Source organism: Melospiza georgiana, chromosome 3 (genome assembly GCF_028018845.1).
Source record: "Melospiza georgiana isolate bMelGeo1 chromosome 3, bMelGeo1.pri, whole genome shotgun sequence".
NCBI lineage: Eukaryota > Metazoa > Chordata > Aves > Passeriformes > Passerellidae > Melospiza > Melospiza georgiana.
Window position 1 is genome coordinate 20,498,155 of NC_080432.1, and position 27,964 is coordinate 20,526,118.

The 27,964-nt window shown below is 48.5% G+C and overlaps 1 protein-coding gene across 1 annotated transcript; it reads left to right on the forward strand.

Annotated features, from left to right (window-relative positions):
• The first annotated feature begins 9,837 nt into the window (after positions 1-9,837).
• On the forward strand, positions 9,838-22,405 carry LOC131080867 (TOG array regulator of axonemal microtubules protein 2-like). The gene is made up of 7 exons (XM_058019475.1): positions 9,838-10,025; positions 11,656-11,761; positions 12,500-12,735; positions 14,252-14,404; positions 15,513-15,630; positions 19,420-19,636; positions 22,170-22,405. Exons 1-7 carry the CDS (start codon positions 9,838-9,840, stop codon positions 22,403-22,405), a joined length of 1,254 nt encoding a protein of 417 aa, XP_057875458.1.
• Positions 22,406-27,964: the final 5,559 nt, after the last annotated feature.

Consider the following 27,964-nt stretch of genomic DNA (forward strand, 5'->3'; position numbering starts at 1 on the left):
GAAATACAGAGCTTCTGGTGCTTTAGATTTGCTTTGTGGGCTCTGTTACATTTTGTGTCTCCCTTTGCAGGCTTGACTGACTCCAGGATTTGCAAGAATCTTCCACAGACATGGCCCTCCTCACTGCTTCCATCCAAGCCATTGCCTCCCATCCCAGAGAGCTCTTCTCCCATCAAGCCAAGCAAGGTGCTTGATGGAGAGAAAGGGAAAATGAGCACTGGCTACTATGGTATTGTAAGAAGCAGCCGGGAGCAGAATTCAGAGACAAAGGGACATAAGGTAAGGACACCAAGCTAAGTCCTGTATGGTAGATTTTCAGTTTATCCACAAACACGTGGATGCCAGCTGGGAATGTAGGCACCCTTGCAGAGGAGAGAACAGGGGGGATGAGGTGTCAAATGTGGGACATGGTCTCTCCCTCACCAGTTGCCTTTCCATTCCCCATCCCATGCCAATCATCTCCATCAGTTTGACTTGTTTATTCCTACCTGGTTGCAGTTGAGGGCATATGAAAATGTCTTGGGTTATGAATATGGGCAAGGCTGGATGCTTGATCTGAGCACTGTGTTCTACTCTTTTCAGACCTCCTTGCCAAATTGCAATGGTGGGGAAATGAAGAAGGCATCCTTTGGACTGCCTTTGATCCCCCCAATTGGCAAGGCAGGCAGTCTCACTCTTGACAGTGCTGCATGGTCTCTGGGCAGATCTCCCCAGTTGGATTTGCAGGAGTCCAGGGAGATGAGGTAAGACAAGGTGTCTGCTGCTCCATTGTGTAGTTCCACTCACTCTTCCCATCTCCTGTGGTCATTTTGCACAGTCAGCTGTCCCATGTATTAAGGCAAACATCTGTGTATTCAGCATTTTGCCCATCCAATGACAAACCCTTCAGCAATGCCCCAAGAGGAGATGTGGTGGTTGGGGAGAGGAGGCAGGGCTTCAAAGCACCTCAGGATGGGTCCCCTGCTGCACTTGGCTATTATTTCATCCTGACCTTGGCCAGCTCTGTGTGCCTCCAGCAACTGACAGCTTAAGGACAATTAATGAGCTTTGCATCCTTTTTGGTTTATGTGTTTCATTTCCTCCTCCATAGAAGTGACCATGCTAAGTAGCTTTGTCTCCTTTCATGGCACACCCTTTCCCTCCCTTTTCTTTTTACCTCTTCTCATGTTCTTTTGTCCTCCATCTTCTCCAGGCCAAGATCCAGCAGCCGAAGACAAGAAAAGACCTCAGAACATTCAGGTAGGTAACAGGGCGTGTCTGTCCTAAAATGACCTTTCTAGTCTTGACTCTGTGGTGACCAATGGAAAGCTTGGATAAAATGCAATGCTTTGAAAGTTGCCATTCCTTGATGGGCTGAGTGAACTCTCAGAGAGCCGTGTCCCTCGGGAGTGTTCTTCAGTGTTGCAGGGAAAATTCCTCCAGTGTGAAGTGTTGAGTGGCAGGAGCTGATGTGGTACCTTGGGGTCCTGGAAATGCAGCGCTGAAAAGAAAACATTCCTCTTCATCCTGGACATGCCTTTTGCATCCCTGCAGTCTTTCTAGTGTCAAAATGAGAATAGAAAAGGAAGGCATTTAGCAGGAAATGAGAAATGTTCTCTCTCCTTCCACCTGCTTTTGAAGGAGAAAAGCTTACCTTGGGGCTGTTTCTGATCTGAACCCTTTGAGATGTGAAGGAGATTCATGGACATTGCCTGGTTTTGCACTGGGAGAAATAGGGTAACCTCCTATGATAGAAAGTCCTTTTGACTTTTCCAATGAAGGAGAAGGAGACTTCCAAATGGACTCAGCCTAGGCAGGGTGTGAGTTTGTCCCCCTCTGACAGCACAGGCCCAAAGCCACCTCTGGCAGGTTCACAGTGACAAATCTCTTCCCTGGCTGTCCCTGCCTGTGTCAGTGTTGCAGGCTGAGGCTGGGGCAGGAGATGCCTTGATGCCTTGTGCCTGTCCCTGCCTTGCCTGATCCCTGACAAGTGGAATTGTGCCAGACCAAATGCTGGGTCTGGTGCATCTGGGTCAGGCAATGCTTTCAGGTTGGAAGCCTCATTGACACTGTTGTTGTTCCTTTGGCATCTCTGGGTGTGTAACAATAGGAGAGATGAGAGTTGGAGATATAATTCTGGTGATGCAGATAAAGGTATCAGATCCCCTGATTCTTTTGCTCAGGGTTATTTCTGCCAAATGCTGGGTGCGTCCTCCTTGGAATGGCTCCTTCATTGCTGGTATGCAACTGGAATGCTGAATGTAGGTAGGGAGTAATATTGCCCATCAAATGAATTGCCAGTTTTGCTGGATTAATTCTGGACCAGGAGTGACCTATCTCATTAATCCTTACCTGTCCCTCTATATATTCCTGACTGGGACATCTTACAGAGTAAGAAATCCAGTTTTAAGATGGGTGTTCCTCTCTAACAACTTGGATGCCACATGATTTTATCCTCTGTGAAACCATGTAAAGAATTAACTCTCTGAGTGTTAACAGCTCTGGAGAATATTTCAGAATGACTTCCCGTCTGCAGTTTCCATTGAGAAAATTTTGAATTTGTCAGTATTAGCCAAGATTAGAAATGTTTTGTGGCGGGTCATGTTTTGTTTTGGTTTTGTCTGCGGGATAGAAAGCAGGGGAAAAAAAACCCATGGAACAATGAAGCAGAGCAAAAGTGGCAATTTGCAATTGGATGGCCAGAATTTTTTCCCAGCAGATACACACTCCTTGAATACTGGGTATATGCAATGTGGATTGCAAAGCTTCTTCCACCATGAGGTGCCATTGCTTATGTGCCAGCACTTCCTCTCTTGAGAAGAGAAATAAAAGCTACCAACCAAACCCAACCCAGAACTGAGTGGGAGTTACAGACACAAAGGCCATGAACAGTAGCTTTGGAATGCAATTACTTCCTAGGTGTAAATGTTAAATTCTAGAGACCACTGTGGATTGCCAACAGTTTAGAAGGAAGGGGATTTCAAAATAGTACATGACCAATGAGCAACACATAAGCAAAGCTGTCGAAGCTTTCTCTCCTGGCTTACCTGCTCCATTCAGAGGAAATGTAGTGAGGCTTGCTTCATGAAAACTAAAAACAGAGCAATTTCTGAATAATGAAAACACCCCTTAGATGCCTTATCCATGAGATGGATTGACTGTATATGTGGGAGTTCACTCAACTCACTCCTTGCCTTGTGAGCATGGCTCAGCCTCACACAGAGAGGTGAGGTTGGATCTGAGCTGCTCTCTGTTGGGTGGAAGGCTCTTGTGGCAGCCCAGAGAGGCTGAGCACATTGGCAGGGAACAGCTGTGCCCTGCATGTGCCCCCTGCAAGGAGCTGTGCTGCTGCCAGTGGCCCTGGAGCTGTAGGGCTGCTGAGCTGTGGGGCAGGGAGAGGAGCAGCAGGGTGCATGTGCAGCTGAGCCATTGCTGGAGAGCACAGGGCTACAGGGCTCTGGGCTCCCTGCTGTCCCAGGGCAGCCCAGAGGCCAGGCTGTGCCTGTGGCAGCTCTGGGGAAGTGACTCAGGGTTTCCCCTGGCCTGCCTCAAGTGTCTGCCAGCAGGAGCATGTTTCCCTGTGCAGCTGTTTAGAAGTCTCCAGGAAATGTGTCCCATGAAATATGGAGCTTCTGGTGCTTTAGATTTGCTTTGTGGGCTCTGTTACATTCTTTGTCTCCACTTTTGCAGGCCTGACTGACTCCAGGATTTGCAAGAATCTTCCACAGACATGGCCCTCCTCACTGCTTCCATCCAAGCCATTGCCTCCCATCCCAGAGAGCTCTTCTCCCATCAAGCCAAGCAAGGTGCTTGATGGAGAGAAAGGGAAAATGAGCACTGGCTACTATGGTATTGTAAGAAGCAGCAGGGAGCAGAATTCAGAGACAAAGGGACATAAGGTAAGGACACCAAGCTAAGTCCTGTATGGTAGATTTTCAGTTTATCCACAAACACGTGGATGCCAGCTGATAATGTAGGCACCCTTGCAGAGGAGAGAACAGGGGGATGAGGTGTCAAATGTGGGACATGGTCTCTCCCTCACCAGTTGCCTTTCCATTCTCCATCCTGTGCCAATCATCTCCATCAGTTTGACTTGTTTATTCCTACCTGGTTCCAGTTGAGGGCATATCGAAATGTCTTGAGGCATGAATGTGGGCAAGGCTGGATGCTTGATCTGAGCACTGTGTTCTACTCTTTTCAGACCTCCTTGCCATATGCCAGTGGTGGGGAAATGAAGAAGGCATCCTTTGGACTGTCTTTGATCCCCCCAATTGGCAAGGCAGGCAGTCTCACTCTTGACAGTTCTGTGGAGTCTCTGCCAAGCTCTCCCCAGTTGGATTTGCAGGCCTACTGGGATATGGGGTAAGCCAAGGTGTCTGCTGCTCCAATGTGCTGTACACCTCACTCTTCCCATCTCCTGTGGTCATTTTGCACAGTCAGCTGTCCCATGTATTAAGGCAAGCATCTGTGTATTCACCATTTTGCTTCTCTTCCTACTTTTCACGTTCTTTTGTCCTCCATCTTCTCCAGGCCAAGCTCCAGCAGCAGTAGTGAAGAGGAGTTCTTTGAAGATGCAGGTAGGTACAGGGCATGTCTGTCCTAAAATGACCTTTCTAGTCTTGACTCTGAGGTGTCAATTGAAAAGCTTGGCTAAATTGCAATGTTTTGAAAGTTGCCATTCCTCGATGGGCAGAGTGGACTCTCCCAGAGCAGAGTCCCTTGGGAGTGTTCTCTGGTGTTGCAGTGAAAATTCCTCCAGTGTGAAGCATTGAGTGTCAGGAGCTGCAGTGGTACCCTGGCATCCTGGAAATGCTGTGCAGGAAAAAGAAACCTTCCTCTCCATCCTGCACATGACTTTTATCTCCCTGCAGCCTTTCTGGTGTCAAAATAAGACGAGAAAAGAAATGCATTTAGCAGGAAATGAGGAATGCTCCCACTCGTTCCACCTGCCATTGAAGGAGAAAAGCTTTCCTTGGGGCTGTTTCTGAGCTGAAACCTTTGAGATGTGAAGTGGATTCATGGACATTGCCTGGTCTTGCACTAGGAGGAATAGGGAAACCTCCTATGATAGAAAGTCCTTTTGACTTTTCCAATGAAGCAGAAGGAGACTTCCAAATGGATGCAGCCTAGGAAGGGTGTGAGTTTGTCATTCTCTGATAGCACAGTCCCAAAGCCACCTGTGGCAGGTTCACAGTGACAAATCTCTTCCCTGGCTGTCTCTGTCTGTGTCAGTGTTGCAGGCTGAGGCTGGGGCAGGAGATGCCTTGTGCCTTGTGCCTGTCCTTGCCTTGCCTGATCCCTGACAAGTGGAATTGTGCCAGACAGAATGCTGGGTCTGGTGCATCTGGGTCAGGCAGTGCTATCAGGTTGGAAGCCTCATTGACACTGTTGCTGTTTCTTTGGCATCTCTGGGTGTGTAATGATAGGAGAGATGAGAGTTGGAGAAATAATTTTGGTGATGCAGAAAAAGGGATCAGATCCCCTGGTTCCTTGGCTTAGGGTTAGTTCTGCCAAATTCTGGATATGGCCCCTTTGGAATGGCTCCTTCATTGCTGATATGCAGCTGCAATGCTTAATGCAGCTAGGGAGAAGTATTACTCAATAAGTAAGGTGACATTTTTTCTGGATTAATTCTGGTCTAGAAATTACTTATCCCAATAATCTTTTTCCTATCTTTCTTTTTGTTACTCACCTAAGCTTTCTGCAGGGTGAATGAATCCAGTTTTGAAACAGGTTTTCCTCTCATAGTGCTTGGATGCCACATGATTTTATCCTCTATAAATGTATCCAATGTAAAGAATTATTTCTCCTAGTTCTGACAGCTCAGTTGGGGAGTATTCAGAATGACTGGCCATTAGCTATTTCCATTGAGGGCATTTTGAATTGTCAGTATTAGCCAAGATTAGAATTGTTTTGAGACAGGTTATGTTAATTTCAGTTTGGGTTTCTCTGCTGAAAAGAAATCGGAGAATAAACCCCTGGAAGAAGTAAATATAGCACAAGTGGAACCTGGGGATGAGGACTTTGTTCCTTACATATACAGACTTACAGAATACTGGACACATCTAATGGAGAGAGCAAAGCTGCTTTTGCATCTAACACGTGGTGCCATTGTTTGTGTCCTAGAACTTCCTTTGTTATAAAGAGTAATATAAAAAATCCCCAAAACTGCAAAACCCAACCTAGAATTGAGTGGGAAATAAAAAAACAAAGGCCTTGAAAACTTCTTTTGAAAACAATTACTTCCTTGCCAGTGCCAGATTCTAGAGAGCACTGTGAATTCCCAGCTGTTTGGAAGGAAAGGGATCCTGTAGTAGTGGGGAGGCAAGGGGCACAACGTGAAGTAGTACAACCCTTCTCTCTTGTCTTGGCAGCTCCATATTGTTCAGAGAAATTAAACTGATGCTAGTTTCATGAAAAGTCAAAAACCAAGCAATCTTTTCAGTAACTAAAATACACTTTGAATTCCTGAATCATTAGAAGGGCTGATTATAAAGGCGTGAGTTCAATTAACTCACTTCTTCTCTTGTCCTTGTTCGGCAGCTTCTTCTGAACCTCCAACAAAAACCCAGAGAAAGGAGGAAGAGAGCTCTCAGTGCAAGACAGGACCTGGGATGCCTCTGTTCTCAAAGGAACTCATGGACCCCTTCAGTTTGGATACTCATGTGCTGGAGCCCGGCCTTGGGAATGGAGGTCTGGGCTCCCGGCCGTCTCAGGGGGCCTTGGCCCAGCAGCCTGGCTCACCCTCACAAAAAGGTAAGGTGGGAGCTGGGCTGCTCTCTGGTGGGATGAAGGATGTTTTGGCAGCACAGAGAGGCTGTGCACATTGGCAGGGAACAGCTGTGCCCTGCATGTGCCCCCTGCAAGGAGCTGTGCTACTGCCAGTGCCCCTGGAGCTGTAGGGCTGCTGAGCTGTGGGGCAGGGAGAGGAGCAGCAGGGTGCATGTGCAGCTGAGCCATTGCTGGAGAGCACAGGGCTCTGGGCTCCCTGCTGTCCCAGGGCAGCCCAGAGGCCAGGCTGTGCCTGTGGCAGCTCTGGGGAAGTGGCTCAGGGTTTTCCCCTGGCCTGCCTCAAGTTGCTGCTGGCAATGAGCATGTTTCCCTGTGCAGCTGTTTAGAAGCTTACAGGAAATGTGTCCCATGAAATGCTTTAGGTTTGCTTCACAGTTTGTTATATTTTGTGTGTCCATTTTGCAGACTTGACTGACTGCCATGGTTCCAAGGAGGTTACCCTCAATCCCAATCTCTGTTTTAGGACAGCTCTGCAATCTGAGAGATTGCCTGTTGGCCAGCATGGCATTTTTGGGGGCTTGAAATCTGCCAGAGATTTACAGGAACCTTTGCTTCCATTCCCAGGCCTCTCACTGAACCAGACCAGGGAGATGGATCATCTCAGAAGTCCTGGTCTTAAGAGGGACAAAGAGCTGAGGGACAACTCTGGAAAGGTAAGGGATAAGGACAGGGATGAGCAGACTTCCTTTCCAGTGGCTGTTTAGTGCTTGGCCCTAAATGTCACTGAAAATCATAATCTTCCACTCCTTGGGGGAGGGGGATTCTCTTGGGAATTTATTTGACAACTCCAGGGCAATTGCTTGGCCATCTCCAGTGGTGCCACGGTCACTGGTTTGGAGATGGTGCTAAGGTCATGCCAGAAGCATTCTTTATATGCAAAGGCTGTTTTAGAGAAGTTCTGAATGGCAGAGCAAGCTACATATCAGTGAATGTGGGCAAAGTGCATCCTTGGAAGCTGATTGAAGCCCATGGCACTCTATGGACTCTGAGCTCCTGATGAGATGATGTGTCTGGTTTGTGTGTCCCTGCTCACAGTCTGTGATGTATCTCCATTGCACCTAGGTCCGTGATGCATTGGGCAAGTTGGCTCAAAAGAACTTAGAGTGGAAGAAAATGGAGCTTTTGGAAAAAGTGACGAAGAGGAGACAAAGGCAGCTTACTCCTAAGCCAGTTGAGCCTGCGGATGCAGCTGAAGCAAGTAAGTGGTGGCTACACTTTGTGGTGGTCCTTTTTGACCACTTGCTTGCCCTTTGCACATTGTTGCAGTCAGACTGGGGGGCTGTTCTGCTTGCGTGGGATTTAATTCTGTTTCCCAAATTAAAATACAGAGGTATGAAGTGTCTTGCCCATGGCCTCACTGAGTCAGTAAGAGAATATCAGCTTCCCACCTCCATCTCTAAATTCTTTCAAAGTAGAAAGTTCTGTCTTGCCAAGTACACTGGGGCTTCAGACTCTCTCCTGGAGAGCAGCCTCCAGTGAAGGTGAGGCCAAAAGAATGCTTTTCAACCAGGCTGCAACCTGGAAGAAACAAAATTCACCTCCAGAGATCCTTCTCCTGCCACTCCCTGCTGAGGAGCTGGCGCTGTGGAGCTGTGCTGGAGCCCCAGGCCGGGCTTCTGTTGTAGCCCCAGGAGCCAGCAGCGTTCCCGAGGGAATCCCGGCTGAGGGGCTCTGCCTGCAGGGCTGTGAGCGCTGCCCGAGGGCGGCAGCAGGGCCCGCAGGAGGCCGCACTCAGCCCGAGGGCATCACGCAGGGCTCTCTGCACTTTCTGTGGGAACTGCCCCTGCCTGCCTCTGGAACAGAACAGAAGCAAACAATACTGGGTTATTCTTGTTCTTAGGGGAAGCATCACTGCAGTTTGCTTTTAAGCTAGAAGAGGATAGATTTAGATTATATATCAAGGAAAAAATTTTTTATAAATGAAGGTGATGAAAAGCTGACAAGATTTGCCCAGAGAGGCTGTTGTTGGTCTATCCTTGAAGGTGTTTTCATGAGGCTCTGAGGAATCTGATCTAGATGGTGTCCCTGCTCACAGGGGTTGGACTAGATGGTGGTAGAAGTGCCTTCCAACCCAAACTCTCTAGGGTTCTGTGATTGTGTGATCCCTGTCCCATATTGGTGTGCCATTGTTATACTTGAAGTTCTTTGGGATAGCAAAGAGATGTTACCCATCTCCAGCAAGTTTTCTGGTCCTTTCCATCGTCACCCAATCCAGCACCCTCCACTTACAAGCTCCTCTCTGGTCCCTGCAGGCTTTAGCCTATTGCCTGTCCATGGCACAGCTCCTGGTGTGCAGAGGAAACATCCTGGAAGTGCCATGAAGAAGAAGGTTGTGAAAAAGCAGGACAATGTTCCTTCACTGCCCAGTACACCCACCCTCCATGGGGAGGGCAGCTTCCCACGCAGCTCCTCAGGTAAGCCTGCTCCATAGCAGCTTTTTCCTGCAGGGGTTTGTATTTGCACAAGGAGCACAAACTGCCTCCTGCCTCAGCCAGGACAGCTGGGATCTTGGGTCCATAGTCTGGCAAATCTACTTTTGAGTTACTCCAAAAGTTGATTGTCTAGAATATTTGAAGTCAATGGAAACAGAGGTGCTGTCAGGTGTGAAGGGTCAGGTGTGGCTGTTACCTGGTCATTGCTCTGTGGGGATTGAGCCTGGCCCAGCAGGGTTGGGTTGGTCAGGACTGGCTTGGTGCTATCACAAGGCAGCTGCAGGTCTTTCCTCAGGGAGCTGCAGAGTGTACCTGTCCTCAGGGCTGGGGGAAATCAGGGTTCTGAGACAAGAGAGGCCCCTGAGGGGTCCCCTCCTGGGCTGGCCAGTCCTGCTGTGGGCACTGTCTGGCAGGGAGTGGGAGCTCTGCGGCCTCAGGAAGCTGCCGCTGGCCGTGGCACTTGGGAGCTGGCGCTGCGGGGGCAATTGTCAGCTTCAGCCTGGAGCTGTGCCCAGCTGGGGGAGGCTGGGAGCAAGCAAGGAGCCCCAGGATGCAGGCAGCAGGGAATCTCTGAGGCAGTGGCAGTGTGTGCCACACGGAGCCCTGGCTGGGAGACGGGGCTGCAGGCCGCGCCATGGCGGGTGCCGTGCCCAGGGCTGCAGCGCCCATGGCCGACCCTCTCCTTACAGTGACCCCGCAGACGGCCACTGGTGCCAAGTGCCGAGAGGAGCCGCTCCGTGGGCGTGGGCAGAAGGACGGAGCATTTTCAGACCCACAGCAGTCCTTGCAGGAGGCACTCTCCATGCTGGGCAGTGATGACTGGTAAGAAAGGCCCCGTTCCCTCTGTGTCCCTCTGAGCGTTAAGGTTGGTCAGAAGCTTTTGTGTCTTGCTCCTGCCTAGGAGCCCCCAGAGCCCAGAGGGTCAAAGGGCACTGGTGAAAGCCCTGCAGAGCAGGGAGAGCATAAAGATTGGAGAGCAGCCTTTTCTTGGCCTTGCTCTGCAGCAGTGCTGCAGCAGGTCCGTGCTGTTTCCTGACTTTGCTGCTGCTCCACGGAGCTGCAAAGGAAATGCTGAGGGAAGAGAGAGAGCTGTGGGATGAGATGATTTGCAGGCTGAAGGCAGAAGCAGGATGGCAGCAGTTTTGGGCGTAGAGATTTGGGTGCCTTGGGCCACTGGCCCAGTGGGACAGAGTAAGATTCCTCTCTGCTCCCACTGCTGATTGCAATGGCAGGGACTCGTGCATGTGAGTCCCAGAAGCAGCTCCAGGGAGCTCCTCTTTTTGAGAAATGGACTGAATTGTGATTTCAAGTCTCTCAGCCTTCCATTACTCCTGAAGGGCTCATGGCAGAAGAGAAGGAAAAAGAAATAAAATCCTCTAGGACTCCTGCATTTTGGGAATTCAACTTTTCCTTCTCACTGCTTCATATGGGCCTGAGATGTTTTGTCAATACTCACAGTGTCCTAAAATTCTACACAGACAGAAGGAGGCCCAGAGGTGATAACCAATATCACCTAACATTTGTAAGGTTATCTTTTGATGTCTGGGTTAGCATCCACTCACTGGTGGATGCTTCATTTTCACAGGGATAAGCATGAAAAATTGGCCTCAATGCATCTCCTTTGCTTTGCCCTTTCTCTTGTGCTTTCTCTTCCCCATTTCTCTTTGGTGCCCTGTGAGGTGCAGAGAGCTTCTGCAGGTGTGGAGGGTCCTGATGACACTCAGGGTGCCTGTGAGATCAGTCACCAGCCGTGGGCTGCAGCCCTGATGCCTCACATACCTTCCTGAGGCTGAGGGCCTGCACAAAGCAAGTGCTGAGAGATGGAGTTGTTTGCACCTTTTAAATAACATATTGCTGTTGTGGGGCTTGTTTTAGGTAGGAGTGTTGTGGGAAAAGCCAGAGTCTCAACAGTTCTTGCCCAGGGGTGGAATCTTAATAATCTGGGATGACATACTACTGCATTTTTGGGGAATGTGTGAGGTGGAGTGGATTGGGTGACAGGCCTAGATTGTAGAGTGGAAACTCATCTCCAGAGTGGCAGTGCAGACTCTCAGGGCTGAACTGCCTGCTGGGGCTGACAAAGAAGGAAAATACTGTCCCAGGGACAGCCCAATGGGACTGTGTCTCAGGGATAGGTACAGGGAGGTGACAAGAAACAGCAGCATGGCCTGGCCTCAGAGCTTCTAGGAAGCAGTGACAGAGGGACTTAATAGCAGAGATTTTCAGAAAGGCCACACATGAACGCTCTGAAAGCCCTCTCTTTGCCTCTTGGATTTGTGTATGCTTTTGACAGCCACAGCATCCTGTGGCAATGGGTTCCATGATTTCATTAAGTGCTCCTTGAAAAGCACCTCCCATGGTTTGGCAGAGCTGCCAGCGTGGTCATTTCAGAGGGTGCTGCCTAGTTCTTGGGTAGAGAAAAAAATCAATCTTTTTGGTACTTGTCTTTCAGGGAACTGAAGAAGAAGGGACTCTTCAACATCCCACGGCTGGCTGAGTCCCATCCAGAAGTCCTGCTCAGTCGGCTTCGTGAGATTTGCTTGGCAGCTACCAGTGAGGTGAGAACATTGTTCTGAATTGTCCCCCATACTTCATACACGGCTTGTAGAGTAGATATGTGCTTGTTCATCTCCATGTGTGCTCAGGGACTGCCTTCACTTCTGGCTTTAGACCTTCCACTTCTAATGTCTGTCAGCTGTCTGTAGGATCTGTGTGTACGTGCAGCTGTATTTTCTGGCAGGTTGGATATCTGGCACTTGTCTTTGAGTGTGGTGCATTATAATGCAAGGCAGAATGGGAGACACTAATGACATTCTATGCCAGAGTCCAAATCTCTGCCCAAGCTGTAAATGAACACTGCAATCAGTCTGTAGGTCTGAGCCTGTGTTTTCTGTTTCCTGTCTGAGTGCTTCAACTACAGGTGTTGATTTTTTTAAACAGGAGCCCCTGACTGTTTTATCTTTGACCTGGGCCTTTATGGTTTGAAAGCACCCCTTACTTTAATTTGCTTTGTTTTTCAAATCAAAGGGCCTAAAATTGAAGCGGTTGACATTATAGAAGGGTTAAGTAGAAGACTTTAGTGAAACAAATTTTTTTATGCCTGCAGTAAGCAGGTGTGAGGCCAGAAATTGATTCCAGAGTAAGCGCCTTTCTGTGCTTGGGCTCTTCTGCTCTTCCTGTGCTTTTATGTTCCTCTATACACAGCAAGACATGCTGTGATTTTGTGGGAGTTTTGTCTAAGGAAACTGGTTTTCTTTTCAAGGTGATTCTTATGTTTCCCCTCATGACTTCCCCAGGTGACCAACCTCCGGTCCAAGGTGTCCTGCTCTGCAATCATCACTCTGGGAGAGCTCTTTGCCATCCTGAAGAAGGACATGGACTCCGAGGCAGATGAGGTTGCTGCGGTCCTTCTCCCCATGGTGTGGAACTCCCCAGAGTTTATTCAGAAGGCAGCCTGTCAGAGCCTGGGGATGATGGTAGAGAACGTGACTCCTGCCCGAGCAATGACTGTTCTCATGGACAGGGGAGTCAAGTAGGTTCTTCTTCTTTTAGTGATGTTCTTCACCTTCCAGTGTGTGGATGAGGGAAGGGATCCAAGAGAGAGAATGGGAATGGTGGGAGGGAAGGGTCCTGTATCCTGCATCTTCTGTAGACTCAGCGACTTGATTCTCTGATCAACCTCATTTCTTTCCTCTTGTCACCTATTTCTGCCCTTCTTCAGCCCATTAGGTCACAGAGTCACAGAACTGTATAATATGGGGAGTTGGATGGGTCCCATCAGGACCATCCAGTCCAGCTCCTGGCCTTGCACAGAACAACCCAAGGGTCACAGCGTGTGCCTGAGATTGTTGTCCAAATGCTTCTTGAACTCTGCCAGGCTTGGTGCTGTGAGCACTGCCCTGGGGAGCCTGTTGCAGGGCCCAAGCACCCTGTGGGTGAAAAACTTTTCCTAAAATCCAAACTAAAGCTCCTCTGACTCAGCTTGCTGCTGCTTCCTGGAGTTCTCCCAGTCTGTCAGAGTTTCCTAGATGTGGTGACTGATGGGGAAGGGAAAGTGCCTGCAAAGTCTAAGGATAGAGCCTTGTGTTTTGCGGGAAGAGGGACACTTGCAATTGCAGCTGCAAGCGCTGTGGATATTTTGCAGTGCTAACCACAGAGGCCCTGGGAAAAACCACGTATCCTCATGATCCATTAGCCTGAGAAATAAGGAGTGTCCTTGCTGGGGTGTGGAGCACATGGGGGAGAATTTGCTGGGTGTGGCACAGCCTGCCCAGCAGGTGCAGCTGCTGCCAAAAGGAGTCTTGTGTGAGTGTCCTGGCCTTAGAGCTCTGCTTTCTATTCAAAATGATGTTTCATGTTAGCCTTAAGATGATGATTCACTTTCCAGGCACCTTCCCAGGGTGAGGGCCATGGGACAGCTGAAGCAAATGCTGCCCTAAGTGTTGCTGCTGGGCCTGATAGTTCCCAAGAGACAGTCTCTAGATCAGGACAGCCTGGCTCAAATGCCTGCCACCCTTTCCTCAGCTTTGGAACAGGGTAAAACACTCAGATGCATTCCTTGCCTAGCTTCGAAAAGAAACAGGCTGCATTGTTGGATAATCCGCAACTTCACACACCCCACAGCATGTTTTCCCTGCATTTTTCTTTCCCCAGAGGTCTGCAGATTTAGGGATGAATGGGTGGAAAGAGCCTCATGCTGCTGCAGCTCTGTGTACTGAGTGTCCTCTGATGGGTCAGCATGAATTGTCCTTAATTTCTAAATAATTCATATGTGATCTATTACTTTAATCTTTCTCCAAGTAAATTTTGGGAAAGAAATGGAGTATCAGCTAGTGCAGGGAGACTGAACTCTTCTGTGCAGGCAGGCCTTCTGTACAATGCTAACTTAGTGTTTCTCTGAGGACAGAACCTTCTGCAGGTGTTGGAAGGTGCAGGGAGAGCCCAGGCTCCTTCCCCCAGCAAGGACAGGGAGCACACTTTGGCCAAGGCCTGTGCTGCTGCTGCTGCTCCTTGTCCCTGTGGCCCAGGGTTTGCTCTCTCCTTCCCAGGAGCCGCTACGTCCAGGTGCGCAAGTGCGCGGCCCAACTCCTCCTGTCCTTGATGGAGAAAATGGGAGTCACCAAGCTCGCAGGCACCCCCAGGGCTGAGAGGCTCCCACAGGTGGCAGGGAGACTGGCTCAGGACTGTCACAAGGACACAAGGTAATGATCTTCATCTCACCTCCAAAACCAGGAAAACCGTTTTGTGTTAGGCTTTAAAGGTAAAACCACAAAAGAGTGGAAACGAAAGGAAATAATGAGTGACCTCACTGTGTGGCAAAGGGGCACAGAATCATGGAATATGCTGAGTTGGAAGGGACCCATGCAGGTCATCCAGTCCAGCTCCTGGCCATGTGCAGGACAGCCCAAGAGTCACTCCATGTGCCTGAGAGCATTGTCCAAACGCTTCTTGAGCTCTGTCAGGCTTGGTGCTGTGACCGCTGCTCTGGGCTGCCTGGGGAAATGACTGTACCGGGTAACCTGAGGCTGGCCAGCAAGAAGGAGCATTGCCACCTTCCTGTGACTTGAAGGAGTCTTTACTGAGATCAAAGGAGCTCAGATTAGCCAGTCCAATAGTTTTGATTGGCCTTAGGTGCACAAGATAAAGCCGAAGTGTTGTCTAATGTTCATCACTGGAGAATCCCAAACATCTATTTCACATTAAGACTTCCCTAGAAATATTTCAGAGGTCTTCAGCCAATGTATTCAGTCTTTCTAAACCTCTTCTGCAGATTTCTAGAATGCTGTTATGTGTGGCTCAGTGATGTCCAAATTTCTTCTTGAAGAAAACTGGTTTCATATCAGCAAAATCACCCCAAACCACCAAAATCCCATAACTTTGAGGCTGGAATTCCCATTAATAGCTGCCAGGAACACCAGAGCAGCTAGCTGACCCTGTGCATATAGTATAGAATAATCAAAAGCAAGCATGAGGTGAGAAAGGTAAATTCCTGTGCAATGGCAGCAAGACCCTGGACAGTAACAAAGCTAACAGGCTCTGACAGCAAAGCAGATGTGTTTTGCTTGTTCCCTGGGATCCTTTGATACCACAGAAGCACACCCCCAGTTTCAGAAAGTAATGGTATTTTTCTCTTGCCCCACATTCTTCTCCTGCCTCTTGTGTTGTGCAGTGTCAAATGAGGTAAATCTCTCTTTGCTGAGTAGGTAGTGCCTTCTCATGCAAGGATTGCACCTGATGAATTTAAGGCATCAGCCTCTTCTGTTAACACTCTTCCTTTGTTCATTTCCTTTTGTTTCCTTCCTTCCTTAGGCATTGTGGACAGGAGATGGTGAAGATGTTGCTAAATAACCAAAAATTTAAAAAGCTTTTGGAGCAATCTCTTTCCCCGCATGACTTGGAAGATATCCTGACAAGAATTAAGAAGAAGGCAAGTGCTTGGCAGGAGAAATGTCTCCTTTGTGCAAGTATTGACTACTAATGTGAGATCAAACATACCCAATGTGTCTTTATCTCATTCCTCTTCTGCTGAATTATTTTGCTTCTGGGAACGAGCTGCTAATCCTCAGCCTGTTCATCTGCAGACCACAGAGGAACTGATATTATTATGGAAAAAGTAGAGTTTTGAATACTTTGAATATCAGTCACAAAGAGGAAAGGAAAGGAGGAGAAAATGGTTTTGCACTCACGTGTATGCCCCCACCACACTCTCCATACTCTGCCCCCAGTAAAGCAATTAAGTGAGAATAGTGCTTCTGAACATAACAGAGTCTTTGCAAGAGACTGGAAATAGCAGTGCCAAGGAAATTTCCAAATATACAAAAGATGTCCAAGTCAATCCTAGTTACTACAGTTGCTGTCTGTCTTTTGGGAATACTGCCCTGCTGTCGAGCCCTGTGGAGCTGGAAGAAGCTTGGTGAATTCAGCAGCATCCAGTGGGAAATCATCTGTTTGTCTGGGGGGATTTTATTCTTTTCATCTACATTACAGAAGGGAGTGTGCCTTTCTGCAGGGGCAGGGAGAGTAAGTGTTGAACCAAATCAACTTCCAACACAATGGGCCAACCTCCAAGAGTCCAATTTTTTCTGCGGCTTCCTTTAAGACCACTCATTGCCTATGGGTCTGCATTATTCCCATTTATGCTCAAGAGTAGTGAATTTGGGATTTTAGACTGCTGCTCAGTGTGGTAGCACCCATAACCTGTCTTGGGCTATTGAAAACAAAGTTGGCATCACTGAATCTCTGGTCTGTGTATTTCTGTAAGTTAGGAAATGTTTCCCTAAGCCTTGGTAGCAGTGATCCTGGTTTGAACTTGTTTTAAAGAGGGAATTTCCTATTTTATATTCTAAAGATTCATGGGGTTTCTTTATGTCTTTGTAGGAGATGGAAAACCAGAAGGGTGAATGCCCATCTGTCGAGGAGCCAGTGAAGAAGAGGAACGACAGCCCCAAGAAGCCCCAGACCCCATTGCCATCTATCAAACGGTACTGAGCACTTTTGTCAGATGTGACAAAGCACATGACAAGCTCTACATGCCTCTTCCTCAGGCAAATCTTTCTGCTGGAGACGACCAGTGCCAGAGATTGTTTCCTTTCCCTACAAATGCTCTAGCATAAAAAATATCTCCTTCTGTATTGTGTTGAACACAACTTTTCTGGAGAGCTTTCCACAGAAATTGGGTGACACAAAGACACCCATTGGTTGCAGCTCAGATGATCCAGTGCAGTGGCAAGAGCAGTGCTATGGAGGCTAGGAGAGGGCTAAATCTCTGCTGCCTGGCTTGAGACAAGTAAATTCAACCAGGGTTTTTTTCATCCAAGTGGAGTCCTTTTTAGATGGGTGTTTTAATGAGAAGTCCCAGTTTAGAAACAAGATGCCATTCCCCAAACAAGCAGTTCCCATCCCTGTGGTTTGGCTGAGTCATGGTTTTTTTACCCTCAAACAGTACCAAGATTGAGTAGTAAGGAGCAAGGCAATTCCTGAGCCATTTTGGTCAACAAGTGTCTCAATGTGGACTTTTTGTCCTGGTATTCCTGTCCTTCATATGGTTTGCTTGATGGACAGTATGTTTGGTTTATTTCCCCCTATGCTGCAATCAGCATTTAAGACAGGAATTTGGTCCTTGCTGTCTTTTCATGCCAGTGGCAGAGCTACTTGTACCTGTTCTCTTCTGACAACAGAGGGGATTTATTTAGCTCTGTCCTGCTCAGTGGTGGCAGGAAAGTGACCACAAGCCTCCATAGCATGGCTAGCATCTTCCTGTGCTCGTGGAAGAGACAGGTTGATCCCAGAGGATAATACTCAGTGGGTTTGTTAGGCTGTGCATCTAGTCTCTAGGGAAGCAAACCAAATGTGAGTGTAGTTCTGGGATGTCTGGCTTCTGTTTTTATCTCTGTTCCTGATTTTCTGGATCCTTCAGATATGCCCCTGTTCGTCTGTTCTGATGAATCTGAGCTACTTTTCAGATTGTCATGCCTGGTGTAGAGACACTTCAGAGTGATGAGTTTCTATATTATAAAACACACACATGCCACATGAGGAGACATTTAAACTTGGAAGTAGTGTCTCTCTTTCCTCACAAAGCAATGTGTGCCTTGGAAGCCATCTGAAGATAGATCAGATGCATCTCATCCTTGATTTTCCTGAGTGAGCAGTGGTGAGAATGTCACTTGCAGATTGCCTTCCATAATGGTTGTCATGAGGTCCATGTTGTCCTTCAGAGCTTCATGATTTTTTCTAGCTTGAAATCACATCATTAGGAAGGCTCCTCAAAATGTTTTGCTCACAATTAACTGAAGGTATTATCAGTAACAGGTCCAAATTTGGTTTTGTTTTCCAGGGTGAAGTCTGCCCCTGGTGGACGCCTCCTCCACCGTCCAAAAGCCCAGGTCACGTTACCTGCAAGTGTGGAAGGAAGGGAGTCACTGCAGAAGCTTTACCATCTCCTGGAAGCCAAGGGGTTTCAGACACGGATGGAAGGAGTGGCACTCCTCCTAGACCTGTGCAAATCCAGCCCCCAGCTGATCTCCACTAATGTTGTCCAAGTATGGATCTTCATTTTTCCTTTCATTTAGCTCCTTTCCCAAGCCTGCAGAAGTAAAGTTAATTCAGCTTGTCTTGGCACTACATCCTGGCTGTTTGGGACAGGCTGGTCCCTCTTACCCAGACAAATGCAATTGAAGTCCGGGCTTCAGGACAAGTTCTTTCAGTCCAGCTGTATTTGTCTGGCAGGTGCCTATTGATGCCGTTCATCAGAGGATAGAAGAATTTTCTGCTGCTGTAACTGCTGCTGTCTCCTACTCCCAGTTGGGTTAAGTGAAGGGAATCCAGCCACTGAAAGCATGGCAATTATTCTCTAGACAGAAAATAGGTTTTCATGGGGAAGAGAAGTATCAGGCTGGGTTGGTTTAAACAAAATGTTTTTAAAAGGATACTTCTGTAACTCCATCTTGTCTTGCACAGGCACAACTCTGGCTACTCATTCCATCCTCATCCCTATTCCTCTTGGCAAAGATGGTGCTCACCCTTCTTGAGGGGCCTTTTTTTCTCTTTGGAAAAAGAGGAAAACAGCTAAGGACAGATCCATCCTTTCTCCTCCCATAGCTGCTTTTTCCCTTTTTCCAGAAAATGGTGCCTGATACTGTGGCTGTCAAGGGACTGAACCTACTCTAATGAGAGCTGTAGAGCACATTACATTTCAGAAGTCCACCTTTTACTTAGAGAAATGGTCTGGATCCTGGAAGAGTTGACCAGAGGCCTGCCCTTTTCCAGACACAGGTTCTGAGACAGACAAAATAAAACTTAGATCTCCTCCCACCAAAGTTTTGGCAAAATCATAATTGCCCTCAGTACTTGAGGCAACTGTATAGAAGAATGGGCATGGTAAATATCTGCTTCCATAACTCAAAAGCAAAGGTAGCCCTTTTGAATTAATAAATAGAATTGATTTAATGATTTATAGGTGGAGAGAAATACCATAGGAACTTTTCTGTCCCCAGCCAAAACTCTTAAAAACAGATGAAAATCTTTCCAGCAGCATCAGGTTGTGCAACCATTCCAGTGAGTGGCCCACAGGAAAACAGTGAAATTGTGCAAGCACAGGCTGACCTGACAGAAAGGATCACTTTCGTCTTTTATATTGCTGAGTGCTCATTTCTACATGCCCTCTTCAAACAAGGTCATTTTAATCCAGCTTTCATGTTGTTTGTTCTCCTCACAGATTTTTGATTATTTTGTCCTGAGAATAAACGACACCCATAAAAAAGTGAAGCAGCAGGCACTGGAGGTGCTGGCAGAAATGATTGGACTCCTGGAAGATGCCCTGACACCGGTGATGACCCGTTTGATGGAGGGAATAACCAAGAACCTGAACTCAAAGGATCCCGGGGTTCATGCCGCAGCTGTGAAAGCACTGGACAAATCCATTGCTTATTTAGGTAAGGCTGAGCCTGGCATGGACTCCCCTCACCTGTGTCTCTGTCTGTCCCACACAAGAGAGCGCCGAGTGCCTTGGGAGCTGTTGTTGTCTGTGGAAGGCTCCAGCTGACACCCACCAGAAGCTGGGCAGGTGCAGTCCTTATGCACCATCCCCAACAGGCTGGAATGTGCAGCAGCATTTCCCAACAGTCCCAGGCTGCCTTGGCTCTGTGCCGCTGCTCTGAAGAGCAAGTCCTGGACTCCAGCTTTGCTACAATTCAGAACCAAAGGGGTTTTGCAGTTTGTTTGGGCCCCATCTGACTTCCCAAATGAACAGCTTTGCTGCTGGCAGGAACACCAGGTCATCAGAGTTTCTGCAGAGCAGCCACCTGGAAGGCTCTACATTAGCTGCCTATTTCCCACCTTCTTCATTTGTCTTCTTTTTCCAATGGGGAACTGATGGTTCACCAAGTTCATTTCTTTAGAACAAATGGGTCTAAGTCCAGCTGTCAATGATGCCTTGCTCCATGTGTTGTTTTGAATGGGGCAAGATGGCAATGGGAAATACCTGCCTGGGGAAGGGCTGCTGTAAATTCCTCTGCCACACAGATTTATGTCAGCTCTGAGAATGCCGCACTGGGGGAATACACCTGAAAAACGGAGTGTTAGAAGAGTCAGGTCTTCAAGGGGAGTTTCCACTTTGTCCACCTCAGCTGCTCTGTGAAGTCACAAACTGCCTGACTCAGTGCCTTTCTGTGTCCCAAGTATGGGCTTCTTCCTTTTTGCTCTGGCATGCAAAACCTTTCTACTGCTTCCATGTGACTGAACTCTTGAGGTCCCTGGTGTGAAATGTTTTAGCATAGCTCCTGGTCCAGCAGACAACTTTGGATTTACAAATGTGAAAGGAGAGCTTTTCTTTTGGAATTTTAAACCTTGCCAAGTAGGCTGGAAAGAAAGAAGAAAAGGATTCAAAAATTAGCAGAAATTGACTTTATTGTATCAAATGGGGTTGCCCCTGCCCTTTCCCTCCCCACTGTCCTTTCTCCTGTGCCCTCAGAAGAGTGAGCAGAAGCGTGTGTTTCACTTGTAGATGAAGTGTCACTGATGAAAGAGCTCTGCCACCAATGGAGCCAACTGAGTGGTGAAGCTCTGCTGGATGTCACGGAGCGTATCACAGGTATGACCTCCCCTGGTAAGCCAAGAGGTCTCTGAGGGATTATTGTCGGAATGCCTGTGAGCAGAGAGCAGAGTAGCTCCTCCACATGAGGAGGTGCTGAGCTTGTCCCTCCTGCCCAATGGCCAAGGCAGGTGTATTTGGCAGGCTTTCCCTGGCTGCTGCAGAGCTGTGCAGCATCTGAGATGGGGGCAGCGCTCGGCCTCGGGGCTCAGCTCTCACTGGGGCTTTTCTCAACCTCCACAGTGACCAATGTCTTTAATTGTATTTAAACTCAAATGAAGTTCCATTTTTAAATGGGTACCATAACCCTTTTCCTGCTTAGCAGAATTGGTTTGGGGTACTTTCAGGGGCTCTTTCAATGTTGATGACTGCTGGTGGATTAACAGCATAGAGAAAATGAAGTCTCTTCCACCACAGAATAGTAAATGGCTACTACATAACATTTTAGCTGATCAGAAAATAAGACTGGTCTCCAGAGCATTTCAGGTTTTGATCTCTCAGCCAAATCTGCCATGCAAGGACCCTGTTGGTAGTAAATTTTTATCTATGTTTGATATAGTTCAGTTCAGAAAACGAGCAGACAGCGGATTTCAGAGAAAACACTCATGTTTTGGTTAAATTTCAGTCCCCTGTGTAGCCTTTTTCTCTCTCTGTGCCTCTATTTCGGCGCACATTGTAAGAAAAAAATGCCATTAACATTGAGAGGGGAAATGCTATTAAAATGTGGAGGTGCCCACATGCCAGGGCAATGGGGTCTGGGTGATTCTCTAAGACACCCTGAGGTTTGAAAGAGGTCTTTGGCAGAATGCTTTTGTGGCTCCCAACAAAGACACCAGCTAGTCACTGGTGTTTCTCATCCAGCTGTCAAGCAGCACCCTTCTCTGGTGGGCTGGAGTTTTGAAGTGTGTTCTAATACTGCCCTTTGCCATGGAGCAAAGGGAAGTGCCAGATTAGACTTTTGGCCCTCGACATCAAAGTTAGAAAAAATGGAATAATTCCTTTTATTAGAAATCTCTCAATTGCCTCTCTAGGGTCCATTTCCAAATCTTCCATGTGGGTTTAGACAACTTGTTAAGGGAAATAGAAGGCAATTTGACATTTCATTCATTGTTCATGCAGAAACAAATTGTGAAATAATTTAGTAATGGTACAAAGACTCTGCCACAGCTACAAGGCTCTGGTTGGAGAAATTAGTCCGGAGGGGTTGGTGGTTCTGTTTCAAGGATGATCAGCTGCATTTCCCATTTCTGGGTCATGGGGCTCTGTGTGCTGTTTCACTGATCTTGGCCAGAGCGGCTCCCAAGAAGCAAATGCAGAGGTAGATCCTTGTTTGCATTGAGGCTGGTGGGTAAGGAGCTGTGTGTCTGTCCCGGCAGTGCTTGTGGAATGGGTTCATGCCAGGAGCCCTGAAGTGGTGCAGCGCTACGCCCTGCCCGTGCTCTGGTCCTGCCTGGAGAACAAGGCGCTGCCGGTGCGAAGCGCCAACGTCTGCACTGTGGTCACCAAGCTGGCCTGTGCCCTCTGCGAGGTGATGGGCACCCAGCTGATCAAGTGTGCTGAGAGCAAGCCTCCACACGTGCAGGAAAACCTCTCCAGCCTTTTGGGCTGGTGAAGGTTTCATGTTCTCCAGAAAGCTGGCCAAAGAGACCTCCGGATGGGACTTTGAGCTGTGCCAGAAATGACAAAATACTGAGGAAGGGTGTGCATCTGCCCTCGCTCTGTTCACCGCCCTTCCTAGTCATGGCATGGGGGGCCTGAAGGAACTCCTGACTTGAGGACGAGGTGAAGACCACGCATGGATCAGCCTCACAAAAAGGTAAGTAGGCAGCAGGGCTGCTGTCTGTTGGGAGGAAGGCTCTTGTGGCAGCGCAGAGAGGCTGAGCACATTGGCAGGGAACAGCTGTGCCCTGCATGTGCCCCCTGCAAGGAGCTGTGCTGCTGCCAGTGGCCCTGGAGCTGTAGGGCTGCTGAGCTGTGGGGCAGGGAGAGGAGCAGCAGGGTGCATGTGCAGCTGAGCCATTGCTGGAGAGCACAGGGCTCTGGGCTCCCTGCTGTCCCAGGGCAGCCCAGAGGCCAGGCTGTGCCTGTGGCAGCTCTGGGGAAGTGGCTCAGGGTTTTCCCCTGGCCTGCCTCAAGTGTCTGCCAGCCAGGAGCATGTTTCCCTGTACAGCTGTTTAGAAGAGTCCAGTAAATATGTCCCATGAAATATGGAGCTTCAGACACTGTAGTTTTGCATTGCAGGCTCTGATCCATTTTGTGTCTCCACTTTGCAGGCCTGACTGGATACAGTTGTGCCAAGAGGATTTGCCTCGTAGTTTCCATGTTCCTTTATCAACCAGGTCTTTGCTTCCAGCCCAGAAAAGCTGTCTTTGCTCAAAGATCAGGAAGAGGTCGCCAACTGACCGAAGAGTGTTTCAAGAATAGGATTTATGTTTTAGGCTTCATAGATACAACTGTACATATGTTATTTAGATGTAGTTATTTATTTATGTGCATTTATAAGATGTAGGTGGTGTTAAGTGTGTAGGTGTTAAGTGTGTAGAGTATGTAAGTGTTAAGTTTGTTAAGCATGTAAGTGTTAAGCATGTAGAGTATGTAAGTGTTAAGTTTGTTAAGCATGTAGAGTACGTTAGGTGTAAATATGTTAGGTGTTTTAGATAAATATTTTGATTGTCTATTTAAACTTTGATTTTTTAAAAATTCTTTAAAAATATTTATTTTTTATTTTTAAAAATTTATTTAAAAAAAAATAAAATTGAAATAAACCAAAGGAGCTTGTGACATCAGGACCTGCTAGCCTAGAGGTTAGGGGAGTGCAGCTCACTTGATGTGCCAGTGTCTCACCACGTCCTTTCCTCACTGGGCCGCTCCTCTTCCTCTTTTGCCACATTTTCTTTGTGTCCTTTGTGCTACTCTTTGTTACTTGGTATTACAATGGGGCCACCATTGATACGTTTGGGGGGAAATGGATGCAAGAGATCCTGTCTAGTCAAAAGTTTTCTACCTTGATGCATTCTGTGCTCACCTCATGCTCACTCCTCTGCAAGTGTGGCTGCATTCTCAGCTGGCATCCACATGTTAGACATCAAGGTATTCTGAGGTGCCACTGCCTCCACTGGCCTTTAGGATGGCATGGCAGTGGCTTTAGATCACTGCTCTCTCCCTGCCCCTAAGGTGGCTCACAGCCACTGCTGATCTCCAGCCATGGCCCCACAAACTCATTCTGCAGGATGCCAAAACCTGCTTTTCTCAAGGCCCTCATATCTTCTGCTGCTGCCCTTCCCTCCTACAGCTCCCCAGCAGCCTCTGAGCCCAGAAGCTGCTGAGCTCTCGGCATGCTCGCTGCTCTCCAGCTCCCACACATCCATCAGCTCAGGCTCACTGGCATTTAGCAAGTTCAGCAGAGCTCCCTGCCCTGCTGCTCTCTGCAAGCTCTCTGCCTGCCCAAGCTGCTCCAGGGCCCCCAGGCCATGGCCAGGAATGGGGCTGGAGGTACTGGGGTAGATGCACACCCACCCTTAATATCCCATCATTTCTGGCCTGGCTAAAGAGCCAAATCAGGACCTGTTCAAACTTCACTGCAAGGGTCAGTTCCTGTCAGGGATACACTGGGCCCTTTCTCTGCAAGGCTGAAACCAAGTACCCAAGCCTTGGATTGCACATTCTCTCTACCAAAGCTGTTGTTCATCTGCCTCCCTCCTCCTGCACCCACGGCAAACCCAAAACAACTGCAGCTCCTGGCCCTGCTGCAAAGGCCATCGTGTGCCTGGGCTCTGGGCTGCTCTCCCCATGGCCACCTCCCATCCCTTCCCTCTGCACAAAGCCATGCCAGAGCACACAGCTGCCCAGGAGCTGATGGGGTCGGGAAACAGCATCAGAGACAACTGTGCAGAGGGCATGGCTGTACAAGCAGTCCAGGAGCCGCAGGACGCCACGGAAGCCCGGGCACGACACCATCCACAGCAGCTCCAGGGACACAAGGGCGCCCTTGTGCTGCGGGGGAACCGCGGTGCCTTCAGCGGGACCGCCGGTGCTGCCCAGCGCCCACCCCGAGATGCGATGCCGAGACAGTCGCTCGATGGCCACCTGCGAGCCGAGGCGAGCGGCGGGCTGAGCTCGCCCCGCTCCGACCCGGCTCCGTCTCTTACCGGGGCGCCGTCGGCGAGCCGGGTCCCGGAGCAAACGCTGCCGCAGCCGCCGCTGCCCCCCCGGTAGGGCTGCCCCAGGGGAGGCTTCTCCGTCCGTGCGGGCGGCACCGCGCTCCCGCTATCCCGCTATTCTGCCCGGGACACATGAACTCGGGGCGCTGCTGCCTGCCGAGCTGGCTTGGGGCCGGCGGCCAAGGCGGCGAGTGGCGGAACTCGGAGCGGCGAAGGCGGCGGCGATGCTGCCGGGGACGGGGCGGGAGCCGAGCAGCAACGGGGCGGCTGCGGGCGGAACTGAGGGAGGGGCTTCGTTCGGAGCCGAGGCCGGGCCAGGCGGAGCCAAAAGTTCGCGCTACTCCTCCAGGACTAGAGCCAGCGGCACTTCCAGCCGTGCCACAGTCGGCACGGAGAGAGCCCGGTGGAGGCCGCACCGCCGAGGAGCGCATTGCGGGACGGGGCTTGGGACAGGCGGAACACGGACGGCACGGCACAGCACGGCACGGGAATGAAGAAGGTGTGAGAGGCAAAAGGGAACGGAGAGCGAGCAGCGAGTCGAGCGGAAAACCGATGGAGAGAGGCGCTGCTGCTGCTGCCTCCGTGAGCGCAACAGAGGAGCAGCCGCGCGTCCCGCGGAACGAAAGAAATTAACAAAGGAATAAGTACCTATGAAAGAAATAACCGAATAAATCAATACAGAAATGAATTAAAGCGTTGGCTTGTAGCTTCCTCCTTCTTTGGGTGAGATGAGGCATTTCCCTGGGAAGAATTCCCTGTCCTGATGGTTGTGCCAGAGCAGGCAGTAGTGGAGCTTTCAGTTTTCAGGTAGAAAAGGGAAATCGTGTCAGTAATGTCATCTCTTTTCATCCTCTGTTGAGGCAGTTGCAGGCAGCCAAAAGACATGGTCTTTTGTTGAAAGAAAATGTTGCAATGTTGAACTCGGTCCCAAGTTTCTTTTTCCGCCAGCGGATAAGGAGGGGAAGTATCCCAGAATCATGGAGTTGTGGCATGGTTTGGCTTGGAAAGGACCTGAAAGATGACATTGTTGCACCCACCTGCTGCGGCTGGGGACCCCTTGCACTAGACTGGCCTGTCTAGAGCTCTATCCAGCCTGGCCTTGAACACTGTCAGAGATGGGGCATCCACACCTTCTCTGGGCAACCTGTTCCAGGACAGTCTTTTTTTCTGAATCCCTCCTCTAAACCTACTCTCTTTCCATTTGGATCCATTCTCCCATGCCCTGTGTCCCTTCCTGCCCTCCTACAAAGTCGCTGCCCAGCTTTCTTGTAGGTTGCTGTCAGTGGAAGGCCACAGTTTGGGCAAGCCTAAGCCCAAGGCTCTTTTCCAGGCTGAAGAAGCTGAGCTGTCTCAGCCTTTCCTTGCTGGAGAGGTGCCCCAGCCCTCCCAGCATCTCAGTGTCTCTCCAGCCCACCCATGTCCTTGCCATGTGTGCTGGGGAGCCCAGCAGAGCAGGATGAAGTACTGCAGGTGGGATGTCAATGGTGTGGAGGGGCAGAGTCACTTCTGATGCAGCCCAGGATATGGTTTGCAAATATCAGACATCTCCTGGGGAATCTTTTTGCAGTTTTGTGCCCCAGCACTCAGCACACTCTCAGGCATGTGCCTGTGACAGCAGAGCATCCAGCTCCCCCAGGAAGGACTTATTTGCAATGCCAGGTGAGAATACACAAAGTTTATCTTAAAATTCCAGTGTTTTTTAGGGAACCTTGAAACAGGTGAAATAGACTGTATTTTTTATGGCATGTATCTTGTATCCTGTGGGCTCATATATTTTTGTGATTTTACTGAGATTGCATTGCTACAGCCACATTGATTTCCATGGAATCATTTCTTAGATGTATTCCTGTAACTGGGGCAAGAAAGATCAAATGTTCCTTTGAAGCCATCTTTACATTCAGCTGTAGATTTTCATGCTCTTCTGCACCTGAGTTTTAGACTAACCATACAGATGTACCATCAAGGATTGCTGAAGGTATAATGTCCTTCTTGATCATTTTCAGATTCTTATTTTCTGCTAAGACTTGCAATTCCCATTTGTTTTGGTGGGGATTCAGAATTTATGGCCTGGCAAAGTTCCATTCTGTGAAGGCCCTGTTAAGCAGACATAAACATGTGCTGAATTTGCTGTATAACTCTAATGTCCATCCTCTGTCTACAGCATCACTTTGCTTTCACAGTTTTGGTAAGATTATAAAATCAAAACTTAGAAAGAGCATCAAATAGTTCTGCTTAGGATCCTTGCATCATCATTATATTTGAAGAACTTTGCAGGAGCATCATCTCTCTTGCCAGTATAAAGGCTTTTTTATTATATTACAGCATGGGTTAGTGTTTTTTATTTATTTTTTTAAGCACTGTTGCCAACAGCAAATGGTTTGAAATTTTACAAATGTTATCCTATTAAGTACATGTGCAAATTTGCTGAAGTTCCTTTTGTATAATTTTGGTTACAGAAAGTTCCCTACCACTTCCAGCTTTTTTCCCTTTCTCTGCTCATTAATTTCCACCTCTGTTTCTAAGTACCTGCCATGTATTACAGTATTTCTGATGGAATCCCTTTCACCTGATTCTAAGGTTTGGGTAGTTCTCTTTCTGTAAAACAGAAATACATTAATTCCTTTGAAATACAGGAGAGACACAGAAATTCTTTTAAAATCCAGGACAAAGAAGGTCCTTAGTCAGGCTGACTAAACCTAGCATTACACAGCTCCAGCAGAGAACTCAAGCACCATAAGGAACATTTCTGGGAATGTTGTCCTAGGAAGAGCAGAAAAGCTCATGTGTGCACATTCCAAGCCTCAGGATCTCCAGACACATGGATCATGGGAACATCTGATTATGTAGAGGTGCTGTATGTATCTTTCCCTGTTTATATGTTGGACCTGGTTCCCACTGATTAATATATGATCAGCCATGTTTCTCACCCTTTGGATCAATATTAAATATTTAATATTAATGTTCAATATATCTGCAAAGGCATTCGGTACAGCTGTTGTGCAGAGTGACAT

What these genes read in the sequence shown, in the direction of transcription:
- LOC131080867 (XM_058019475.1), top strand. Translation starts at nt 9,838, where the DNA reads ATGGCGGGTGCCGTGCCCAGGGCTGCAGCGCCCATGGCCGACCCTCTC. An exon ending in ATGCTGGGCAGTGATGACTG is followed by an intron (nt 10,026 to 11,655) that starts GTAAGAAAGGCC and finishes CTTGTCTTTCAG; the next exon opens with GGAACTGAAGAAGAAGGGAC. An exon ending in TGACAAGAATTAAGAAGAAG is followed by an intron (nt 15,631 to 19,419) that starts GCAAGTGCTTGG and finishes TTCTCCTCACAG; the next exon opens with ATTTTTGATTATTTTGTCCT.